The sequence below is a fragment of the Artibeus jamaicensis genome, unplaced genomic scaffold, assembly GCF_021234435.1.
Source record: "Artibeus jamaicensis isolate MK-2021 breed Jamaican fruit bat unplaced genomic scaffold, CSHL_Jam_final contig_786, whole genome shotgun sequence".
Classification (NCBI taxonomy): Eukaryota; Metazoa; Chordata; class Mammalia; order Chiroptera; family Phyllostomidae; genus Artibeus; species Artibeus jamaicensis.
This window is the reverse complement of record NW_026521971.1, coordinates 4,426,744-4,438,532: the sequence shown is the minus strand read 5'-3', so window position 1 is coordinate 4,438,532 and position 11,789 is coordinate 4,426,744. Positions and strand designations below refer to the sequence as shown.

General features: G+C 59.0%; 1 protein-coding gene across 1 annotated transcript; it reads left to right on the top strand.

Moving 5' to 3' along the window:
- Nucleotides 1–3,228: 3,228 nt before the first annotated feature.
- On the top strand, nucleotides 3,229–6,546 carry TIFAB (TIFA inhibitor). Its single transcript, XM_037138405.2, has 2 exons — nucleotides 3,229–3,418; nucleotides 5,477–6,546. The coding sequence occupies exon 2, from the start codon at nucleotides 5,487–5,489 to the stop codon at nucleotides 6,099–6,101; it is 615 nt and encodes a 204-aa protein (XP_036994300.2). The 5' UTR covers nucleotides 3,229–3,418; nucleotides 5,477–5,486; the 3' UTR covers nucleotides 6,102–6,546.
- Nucleotides 6,547–11,789: the final 5,243 nt, after the last annotated feature.

Here is an 11,789-nt window from a genome sequence, read left to right as displayed (position 1 = left end):
GGCGGCCATAGGCCATCAGGACGCAGGGGAGAGGATGGCACACTGACTTGGTGGGTTGGAAGCAGGGCCCCTCTCTGCTTAGTGTATGGCCAGCGGTCAGCTGTAACACGTGTTTGGGGACGGCAGGGCAGCTGACTCCAGTGAGCACCACCCATCAGACACCACAGCTCCACGGTTAAGTCCAAGAGTCCCACAGACTGGGTCCAAGTCCTCGTTCTGACCCTCTCCAGACACGTGGCCTCGGTCCGCTAATCACTGTGAGTCTCAGCTTCCCCTCTGGAGTATGGGTAGCCTCCCGCTCCAGTGTCAGGGCCATGTTCCCCATCAAGAGCCTGGAGATTCTTCCTGGAGCCTCCTCTTGACCTCATTGTTGTAAAAAGGGAATTAATATTAGACTCATGCCAATTGCGTATCCAACTCCAAAATCCTGTTTGTTCTGAGCAAAACCTGAAGCCTTCCGAGAACTGGGGTCTGTGCAGCTGCCGGCCGGCTCTGCCCACCCCTCTCCCCAGGTGCCTCTTCACTCTGCTCTGTGTCCAGGGCTCTGCCAAGGGCAGGTTTCCCTCTGCTCGGCACTCGGTGCTTCAGCCGTCACACAACAACAACAGATTGCCCTTGTCTTAAAGAGCAGAAACCAGGTTCAGAGAGGTTGAGTCACTTGTCGGGGGTCTCTGACACCAGAGTCCTTGCCTGCCCATCAGTGCAGAAAGCCCCAGAAGCTCTTGTTCTGTCCCTGAGTTCTCCAAGGAGCACATGACAGGGGACATCTGCTGGAAGGGCCTGTCCTAGCCGAGGAGGCCAAGCAGAGGGAAACCAGCACCTCCACTCCCCCTCCTTTCGCCTGATTCCCGCCAGCCGGTGGAAGATGCAGCTGGGCAGGGCTTCCTCTGGCCAGATCAACTCCCTGGCTGTTTCGGTTCCCTCTTTCTGGGGGCTGCTCTGAACCGAGCTACGCAAGGACTGGGAACATATCTCTTCTGCCTGCCCTCTCCGGCCAGGGCTGGTAGTGTGGACAGAGCCCGCCTCTCACAGTGGCAGTGGGCAGTGGGCAGGAGGTGTCCCATCCCCAAGAGAGGACAATGAAGGCCCAGAGAGAGATGGGACTCACCCGAGATCCTACACATAGGGGCAGCAAAGCCCCCTGCCAGGCTTCTGTCCACGGCCCACCGCCCTCCTCCTCTGGTAGGCGGGAGTACATGGGTACCATCAAAACTGGAAGGTGGGAGGTGAAGGCCCTCTCCCATGGCCCAGAGACACTCAGCTGGCCAGGCAGTCCGGGCCAGGGAGACCGATGGGCAGAGAGGAAAGGCTGTGGAACATGGCCAGCCACCTTCCACTCCATAGGCTCAGCCCCATGTGCGTTTGCAGCCCCTGAAGCCCCTCGGAGTGGCCATTGGGCTTCTGTTTCTGCATCCACATGCCAGGGAGGTACAGCTGTCTGTACTGAGAGGGGGCACGGTGCTGGCCAGAGTCCTGGGCTCTGCCCGAGCTGCCCAACCTGCACGTGGCTTCTCTCCCTCATAAGCCAGTCCGCATGCCTGCAGTGCTACTATTAGAGCCACCACCTAGAGGAAGAGTGCCGTGGATGAAGGCAGAGATCAGGGCCGCCCTTTCACAGCCATGGGAGGCCAGTGCCTGCTGGCCAGCCACCCGGAGCCAGGTGGGAGGCCTGGAGCAGCCTCTCACGCAGCTCTCCAGAGGAGCCCACTCCATCGAGAAGATCTGGGACTTCTCCAGGCCTGCCAGACAGATTTCTATTGTTCAAGGCCCCAATGTGTGGTGCTCTGTAATGGCAGCCCCAGGAAACCAATACGCCAGTCAATCCCCACAGACATAATTCAGCATTCTGACCTCACCACCACAGGCCTGTCCTGGGGATTCGTGGGCCTGGACGCAGACCGTCCGGGGCAGCAGTGTGCCTGGCTTCTTCGGCTCTGCCTACGGTTCTGAGCTTCATCTGCGTTGTGTGCGCATCGTTAGTTCCTTCTCTTTCTACTGCTGTGTAGTGTTCTGTCGCACACGGCACACGACTGATTTATTCGTTCTCCTCTTAATGGACATTTGTGTTGCTTCCAGTTTGGGGTTAATGCTTGGTTCGCTCTGGGGGCAGACACAGTTCTCGTTTCTGGGGAGGCTGGTCCCCTGGGAGGCCCTTGGTGGTGCACTGGCTGGGACAGGCAGTGGTGGACAGCAGTTTTCAGAGCTCTGTTCTCTGTTTTTCCTTCTTAGTTACTGAGCAGCCGACTAGGGTCTAAATGCTTAGAAAAGAGGAAGCAGGCAAGGAGCACTGAATGGGACCCAGAGGGGCTTCAATTCCATTATCCCTGGGGTGTGGCCTGCTGAGACCTCCGGGGCCACAGGAACCAGCCCTGAGGAGTGAGTCAGCAGCCAGCCGGGAGGTGAGGCAGAGCAGGGAGGCTCCTGCTGGTTGACGGGGGTGGCCGCCTGCACCACTCACCCGGACACCCTCCAGGAGTCCCCAGCATGGGGTTGTTGGAAAAAAGAGAAAGGATTCTGTTCCCAGCTCATTCTGGGACTTGGGCCACACACTGTCTCCCTTAGGGCCTTAGGCGCCTCCTGTATAAGGTGGACACAGGTCTATTGCCGCCTTGGCAGGGTGGCGGGTACGGTGGAGACAGTGTGACCACACTGGTGAACTGTGAATAGCTGTGCCGGGGGAAGGATTAGCACCGTCGTGGCACTGGGTCACTTCTAGGACAGCAGAACCCACGTGCTGAGCAAGCATCCATCTCGGTGTCTTCCAGACTGCCCTCGGAGGCCAGCAGAGCCCAGGGGGTGGGGACGTGGAAAGTGGCTTTCTTGCTGTCCTTCCATGAGGGAGGCCACCCAGTGTGAGTGGCTGTTTCCTCCCTTCCCCTGAGGCCCTGCCATTTCCTGGGCTCTGGGGGGACCGCCACGGTGCCCCAGCGCAGCCTCAGCGCTCCCTTCGCAGCTCCCCACAGGCAGTGGGGGCACCAATGGGCATCCCGGCCCTCTGTCCAAAGAGGCTCCCCTTTCTAATAAGCCTGGGGTGCTTTGCCCCCACATGACCGGCAGGAGAGAAGAGGGACAAGGCTGATACCCCGGACACAGCTCTCAGTCCCTGGGGACAGAGGGACACAGAGACTGGCTGGGCTGAAACCCAGGAGGGAGCCAGTCTTTCCAGGGGCCTCTCCTAGCAGACTGGGGGTGCTCGACCTCCCAGCTGTGGGACTGCACTTCTGCAATAGAAAGCCACACTTCGTTCTCTCTTCTAAAAGGAAAAGGGAAGAAGCGACACAACTGGTGAGAATTCTGACACAGCACCTCCCTGAACCGCAGCCGTAATGGTCGTTTCCGAAAGCGCCCATCCGGGGTCCACTTCCTCCTAAGAGCTCACGGCAAAAGTGCCAGAGCCAGCCAGGCCCCTGGAGGTAAGGTAGGTGGAGGTAGAGGGATCTGAACCTCCAGTGGGGGGAGGAGCCCTTGTGGGGCTGGCGGGGAGGCCCCAGGGCTTCCTGCCAGGTACACACCCCAAAGTGTCTTCCTCCTGCCTCGTTCCGCAGGCAGCGTTGGCAGGACCGGGGTTCTGCTTCCAGAGAACAGCTGGGGTCCTGGGGACATGAGTCACAGCTGCTCTGGGGAGAGTGCCGCTCTGGAGTGCTCGGAGAACAAGGTCACATGAGTAGCAGTGACCGTTCTTTCAGAGGGTCACTCTTAGGGCCCCCGGGTCATGGGGTCGGTTGCTTCTTGAGAGCGAACTGAGTTTCTGGCCAGGCCAAGGGCTTGGATGCTGGGCCCAGCTGTCCTGGACCAGCTTGCATCACACTCTTCACGGAGGAGAGTCTTTCTGCAGGTTGGGGCTGGAGCAGGGTGTGGATGGAGACGTGTGTGTGTGTGTGTGTGTGTGTGTGTGTGTGTGTGTGAGTGTGTGTGTCAGGGAAGAGGGGGTGTCCTGAGGGGCCCACCCCTCACCATCAGACTGGAAGGTCTCCATTATTAGCCAGCTTCATCCACTAGGCAGGAGGGACAGAGGGGCAGGGACTCAGAGGGACATCGAACCTGCACCACAAGTGACAGGCTCCCTGTCCCACAGCCTTTAAGGACCAGAGTCCAATATTGGGTCAGCGTGAGCCTGATTCCATGTGATTCTCGTTTAGCTGTTTGGCGAATGTGCCCCCAAATCCCTTCCCTGGCCAAGCCCCATCTGCACTGGGCAGTGTGGCAGCTCGGGCCACACTCTGCCCTCCCAAGGCCTCGGAGAGATGGGAGGAGGGGAGCTCAGGGAGGACCGGACAAGGACCCAGAGCTCTGACATGTCATGCAAGGAGGAACCGAGTGGGGGGCTGGCCAGGTGGGTGCCCAGGTTGGAGGGGTCTTCCTGCTACGGGGGTCAGAGGGCAGGAAGCGAAAACTGCCTTCCCAGAAGAGGTCACATTGGCATCAGGCCTTTAGAGAAGAGCAATCTCTGGACACAGGGTTGGGATGGAAGGTACACTCTCAGTAGAGAAAATTGTGTGAGCAGAAGCCTGATGCTGGGCAAGCGTGTGATCAGTTGTTCAAACACACTCAGCCCTGTTGGAGGCTGGTTTCTGCTGCAGGCAGGTCCCAGACCACATGGCACTAGTGGCTCCGGCGCAGAGTGTGTGTCCCTCAGACAGGTGCAGCAACAAAGCTGGCCATTGTACTTAGCCTTCCCACCAGTGCCAGTGAGGCTTGAAGGACAAATTACTGGAGGCGGAGTGACTGGGACAGTGTGTGTGTTTCACGCTGAGGCGGAACACTGCCGGCAGCCCTCCGTGGAGCCTCGATTAGTCCTGGAGCAGGACACCTTTCCTGCCAGGGTCTGCCTTCCGCCCCAGACAATGAGGATGCGACACTCACCAAAATCAGGCCCATAAGCACTTGGCTTCCCGTGGGGATGTGCTAGATGTTTTCATTGCTCCTTTGGGCGCGCAGGCAGCCTCTCTGATCTCCCAGAGCAGGGGTTCCCCCTTCTGTGTCCCTCCGTAATCTTGACGCTGGAAGCTCCTGGCTCTCCCGCCAGCTGGGGGTTTGTTCCCTTACGTCCACCGGACCCCAGCAGCTGGTCAGAGGAGGGCCCAGCAAGGGTTCTGTTGTGACTGTCAGATACAAGGAACCCGTCTGTCCTTCCCTTTCTGTGAAGCAGGGCCAAACTGTCCCCAAATACAGATGGTCACCAGAATTCCACTCAGCAAGCCAAAACATCTTCTACTTTGCATAGGCAAGGTCGGGCACACCTACGTTACAGAAAAGAATATGAGAATTCAGAGAGGGCAGGCGGCAGGCCCCACTCGCAGGCTGGGAGAAACGAAGCTGGGTCAGAATCCTCCCCAGCACCCACGGTCGGTGCTTGGCTCTGTTTGGCTGGAGGTGCTCCGGGGTCCCTGAGCCGGGCAAGCACGTCTGGGCTCAGCGAGTCAGAGGTGGGCCTGGCCCCAGCCACGCCTGTGTGTCTGTGTTCCATCCTTCCCAGGCTCGCATCCATGGAGAGACACCTCACGGTCCTTCGAGTGAGCCTGCACCACCCCACCCGGGGCCCCGCAGTCTTCGCCACCGTCCCCCTGAGGCTGCAGCACGACACCAGCCCGCTGCTGGTGGGGCGCGGCCTGGACGCCCACCTCCGGCTGCCTCTCCCTCGCCTGTCCCGCCAGCACCTGTCCCTGGAGCCCTACCGGGAGAAGGGCAGTGAGGTGCTGGCCTTCAACCTCAAGGCTCTGAGTCGCAGGGGCCAAGTGTGGGTCAACGGGCTGACGCTGAGATTCCTGGAACAGGTCTCCCTGGGCACTGTCAACAAAGTTGTCTTCTCCGGCCTCCAGATGGTGGTCTGCGTGGAGGGAGGCACCTCCCTGGAGGCCTTTGTCTGCTGCTTCCAAGTCAGCCCCTCGCCCCTGATTTGCAGGCCCCAGGCTGAGGAGACTGACGAATGGGAAGACATCCCGGAGGAGCCACCTGCCCCAGGTTCGGAGCAACTGGCTCCAGGCCACCTGGGCTTTCTCCATGGCCCTGCCCAGACTGGGGACAGCTCACCCCAGCCAAGCGTGGGAGGAGGCCCAGAAATACAGCCCCAGAGGGAGCCCACAGACGGCATGCTCTGCTAGCCCCGCCGCCAAGAGCACGCCTCGGCTGAAACAGGGCTGGAAATATTCGAACTATAACAGGCGACTCTGACAAGTGGGGCCTGCCTGGCTAATAATGAACTGATTCTGCAAACACGAACTGTGCCGGGGTGGGGGGACGTGCCCTCCGTGCTTCCAGCTCTGCAAGGCAATGAGAACGTCATATACTTTTAGAGGTGCTGAGGGGCTCTGGGAGTGCTCCTCAGCATTTTTCCACATTTCACGGTCTTGTCTGACTAGGAGTTACTTTATGTTGCTAATTTTGTGTGCTGCTTAAGAGTGGGATTTTGAGGTTGCAGCAGGAACGCACGGACACATGTAACAATTACGTTTGTGGTAGCTGGGGGTTACCTTCGGCTCTCAAATACCCACAGGCACTGGGGGCTTAGGGAAGCCTGTGTTTAATAAACTACAAGTATTTCATTAAGCTGGCATGCCCAATAGGAGCCCCTGGTCCCCAGATGGGCTGCATGCATGCCACATTGTCACAGAGAGGCAGGGGCAGGAACTACAGAAGAGGTGTAAGAGGAAATTGGAGAGGCGGAGGCTCGCATTTCTGGAAAGGATGCAAGCAGAGCTCGGGGCTTCCTGGGCATGGGGAGCTGGGGGCCGGGCCTGCCTGAACATTCGTTGTCACCATTATCCTCCTCATCTTCACGCTCCACCATTCTCGGTCATTTCTGGATCAAAGCCTTGGCTGACTAGAGGGCGCAGAGGTCTTCGGGGAAAAGGCAGCTTCCCAGAGAAAGGAGCTGTTTCAGGATTAATTCTGGGAGAGGGCGGGTGGGAGGCTGTGTTAGAATTCGGCCAGCAGTTATTGCACTCAGGGCAGGTCATGCATCCATGGGACGGGGTGGTCTTTTCAAATAAGGGACCAGTAGGTGCCGGGTGGGATAGTTTTCTCGGCGAGCAGAGGACCAGAGGAGGAGTGTCAGTGAGATGCTGCATCCCTTGAGCCCTGGGTCCAGGGGGACACAAAGGCAGGAAGAAGCTCCGTGAGGACGTGGTGGCAGATGCATCCGTCAGCACCATCTTGGCCATGGCCTAGAGCCAGGAAGGCCGTGACTAAGCACAGGCATCCCACGCAGGACTTCAGCTCACTGTGTCCACGGCTTCCTGTTCTGTGCCCGCGAGACCTCAAGTTCCATGCAGACAGAACCACGGATTGTCCACGGTTGTGTTCCCAGTGGTCATCACGGAGCTGGGCAGAGGACGGACGGGCAGACAGGTGTGGGTGGTCAGGGAAGCAGTCACCTTGGCTGTGGCTGGGCACAAGCCAGCTTTCCCGGGCAGGGGAGGGCAGCGCAGGACAAGCAGCGGGCCAGGCAGCTGGGTCGGCAAGGCTGCGAAGCCACGGGCCGACTGCAGGCAGCAGCTCACAGCTCTCACTGGCACCGGGCCTTCGTGGGGGCATCCTGGGCCCTCGGCTGGGTCCCAATAAGGCCAGTGCTTCTGCCTCATTACTGACTCCCCGAAGCCCAAACTCAACCAGATCTCTGGGTGTTTGTAATTCTTGGTGGTGACTGCTGAGGAAGGTTGATAGATTTGACAGTGCCCCATGGCACTGAGAGATAGCTCCTAGCCAGCACATCTGTCCTGCCCCTAACAGAGGCCCAGAGTGGGGACAGACACCTGCAGGAGACCCTGGTTCAGGAGCTGCAAGCAGAAGCAGTTGGGTGGCTGAACTGAACCTTGGCCTGCAGCCCACCAGGTCTCCACAGGACCTGGCTGGACCCTCTCCCCAGCCCTCACCTGCACCCAAGCGCAGTGCAGGCCAGCCCCTGCTCACCTCCTTCCTCAAACTCACCGAGGAACACCCTCCCTGTACCAGCGCCCCACCCACACAGGCCAGGCAGTCCAAGAGGCTCCCTGCGGCTGCCGAGAACTGAGACGTGCCTCGCTGGAGGCATCTGCATTTTGAAAGGAGAGACTGGAGAGGGTCTCGCTGGCCCCAAGGAGTGAGTTTCCTTGCAGGAAGAGTGATGTGACAGTTCACAGGGTGCAGACATTTCCCCTTCCCCTTAAATGCATGGTCCCTTCACACTTGCACAAATCCAGATCTGATCCAGGGGCTGGCTCAAGGTCTCCCTGTGACTAAGTCGTAGAGCTGAGACAGGAACTGAGAGCTCCGTCTTTCCACAACAGCATGCTGGGCAGCCAGTTCTTTAGTCCGAAAAGGAACAAGCAGAAGCGAGTAAGCCCCAGGCAGCCTGGGCAGTTCATCTGCACCTTCAGGGCCTCCCCCTCCCCGACCCCATGCCGCCCTCCACTGGTGGACTGTGTGTGCTGCGCTCTCCACCTCGGCTCTGTGTCCTCTTCTTCCTCCACTCCCCTCCAGTGGCATCTGGTGGTGCTGACGTTGCAGCCCGTTAGCTGGCTCCCAGAGCATCCGGACCCTCCAGCTGCTCTCCCTGAATTCCCGAGCACCCCCGCACTCCCCGCCGGGCCAGGCACCCATGGTCCATGGCAGGATGTGGGGCAAAGAGTAAACAAGCCCAGCTCCTCTGCCTTTGAGAGGAGATCCCGCAGTTAATGAACTCTGTTCGCATTGCAGGGCTGTGATCCCTCTTACCTTGAACGTGAACTTGCGGGTGGATTACAGTGAAATAAAACCTACTATTTGAGTTACATTCTCAGCTGATTGGAAACATACATTACCTCCCCATGACCGGGCTGTGAGAAGGGAAGTTATTATCTTTCTTCAGAGTCTGTAAACTCTTTATGGCTGAGGCCAGCTTTAATCCTGCTGGAGAAAAAAAAATGATCCGGGGAAAAAATTGCTCTCATTTACCTTTGTTTTCCAATCACATGCTCCAGTGGGAACAAAACATCTTAAGTGAGGGGATGTGGGAAGCCAGGTGATCCCAGACAGGAGAGTTTAATTATTTTCTTCTTCAGGCACAGGGTTGGAAGGGCCTGCCGGTGCCGGTGGCGTGGGGGCTCGCGCCACATACACGTGCGTGACACCCGCACTCCTGCGCGGTCACTGGCCTCTGCCTTTCCCTCCCAGGGGAGCGTGGCCTCCACTTCCCCACAACACCCACTTCTTTGGGGGCAGGGCACTGGCAGCCACAGCACCCAGCTCCGGGCACTTGCAAAGACCAGGGAGGGGTCTGAGAAAGAGTAGATTGGGATCGAAATCTAGTCCCAGCCCAGGACGGGGGAAGAGACCGTGGGGTTCGTGTTTCTGGAAGGGCTTTCTTTCCGCCTCTGTTAGTTCTCTGTTCCCTAACGCGGAGCTTACACAGAGCGGAGCCGTAGAGCAGGCACCCAGCACAGCCACCAGGTCGACTGCTCTCACTGCTGGAAGGCGTCCCAGCTGAGATATCTGCCTGTTTTCCTTTCAAGATGCAGAGGAAGGGGTGGGGTGGGGAGTCTGCTGAAGATGGCAGAGACCGGCACCTTCGGAGGGAGAGCTCAGGCAGGCAGCCCACCCCGCGGCCTCCACAGTGGTCTCTCTACATTCTCTCATTCACTGCAGTTTGCTGAACTAAGAAAATGGACCCGACCTATCACGTCACCTGCTTGGGGGGTGCGGTGGGGAGTGTATCAGTCAGGATCCAGTTGGGAACATAGAAGCCGCTCTAAGTATTTCAGAAATTTAATTCAGGGAAACGGGTGCACAGGCGGTGTTGCGGAGAAGCCACACGGGCGATGCCATTCAGAGTCAGAGACCGGCCAGAGCGGGAAGTTGCTGCCACTGCCCATCCCCACCCCAGGGCCGCAGGGGCGCCTGGGAAAGATGAGTCCCTGGAGCCAAGAGGAGACGCAGCTGCTGAGATGCTGAGAGAGAGGGCCACATACCCTGGCTTCTCCCTTTCCCAAGGAGTGGGGCCCCCACTGGCTGAAGCCACCCAGAAGGCAGCTAACCGGCAGCCTAGGCAATGCGGCCTGCAGGCCAGAGTAGGGGAGGCAAATGGTCAAAGCCAGCCCAGGGAGCGAGCCCACTTCAGTGCCCCTCCGTCCCAGCCTGGAGCCCTGGGGTGGCCGCCACGAATGGAGAGGGACACACAGTGGAGAGGCCTCCACAGCCCAGGGCCTCCGGGAGGCAGTCGGCCAACACAGGTTGCCCTCCACCAGGGGCGTCCGCACCTCTGTGACCTTTGGCGCCTTTAAAAAAGGAGTGAGAAGGGCACAAAGGACAAGTGCCATTCAGGGAGCTACAAAGAAGAGCTGGGTTTAGTCCGGCCTGGCCCACAGAATCCCAGCCACTGGGACATCTGCTCTGAAACCCTACCCCTCCCCTCTTAGAGGCGGGGCGTCAGAGCTGGGTCTACATCCCCAGCCCCTCTGCTTACAGACAATGGCCTTCCTCCCCTGAGTCCCTTCTCCTCCAGCGTTAAGTGGGGACAGGACTGGTACCTGCCTCACCTCCGTGATGACAGAAACACACCTGGAGGGAGGGGACTTTGCTCCTCCCCTGGGAAACGCTCCAGTCTCACTAACCACCGCCCATCCCAAAACATTCCTTCCTCCAGGACGCTGCCCTGACTTTTTCCACTAAGGAGCCGCTGGCTCCAGGCCAGCGTTGGGGCACTCAGAAGGGATTTCCAGGCAGTGGTCCGTGGGTCGGGAGGTGTCCCCTCAGCTGGGAATGTGCACCGGCTGTGTGCTCTGTGTCGTGCTGGAACCTCCCCCAGCAGAACCCCAGGGGGAAGAGCTTGTCGTGGACCTGTCTGGATTTGTCCCTCTTGGACGGAGCAGCCACCTGGCATCCAGTAGAGGGTGTATAAGGGTCTGTTTTCTGACTCACAAGACACGGAACTGAGAGAAAGAATTTGGGCGGGGTGATAGCCGACCTTCAGGAATGAGGCTTTGGGAAGAAGCTCAAACAAACAACAAATCTCCTAGCCAAAAAGTTAAAATGAGTTTTAAACAAGTCGCTGCTCAGGGTGGGAGGAGACTGGCGTGAGCGGTGGGCTCCGAGAAAAGACTCCCTGCGTGCATAGGCCCCTGAGCCCAGGAGCCAAGGGCAGACCCGGTAGGACCAGGAGAGGCCCACAGCCCCAACCACTGTCCCGCTCCCAGAGGAGCCTGTCTCTGGGACGCAGCACGACCGCCCAGCCCCTCCCCACGCAGAAACACACGCATGAGGACCAGGGCCCCTGAACTTGGAGCTCTGCCCTGGGAGCCCTGGAGGCAGGCAGGCTGGATGCTTGGCGTCAGGGGCGTCCAGAACTAGCTTGGGGCCTCATTACTGAGGAGTACATGGTCCCCCGTGGACACTCGTTGGAGGCCAAGTCGGGGAAGCGAACGAGACAGGGGCTCCATCGTTCAGTTTTACACTCCTCTCCCCTGGGCCTGCAGTTGCCGGGCAGGTTCCAAGTGGAAACATCAGGAAAGCCTCAGGCGGTCTGACTCCCCCTGCCCCTGCCTGCCCCCCAGCACTCACTCACACGTGCACACACACACGCACACGCCTGCCTCTAGGCTCCCTCAAGCACCCCAGGTAAAGTGTCGGTTGGGAAACCACAGGGTAATTACGAGCCGAGAGATTTGCTCCTCGGTTGCAGAAAGAAAATAGCTCCATTTGAGAGTCTCAGCACGCTTTACAAACCAGGGGGAATGCTTTGGCTCAGCGCAGGGGAGAAGTGGAAGCCAAGGAGAGATCTCATTAGAGGGAGGGAGGGGGGCACCTGGAGGAGGCCGGCGTGTCTGGACAAAGCAACG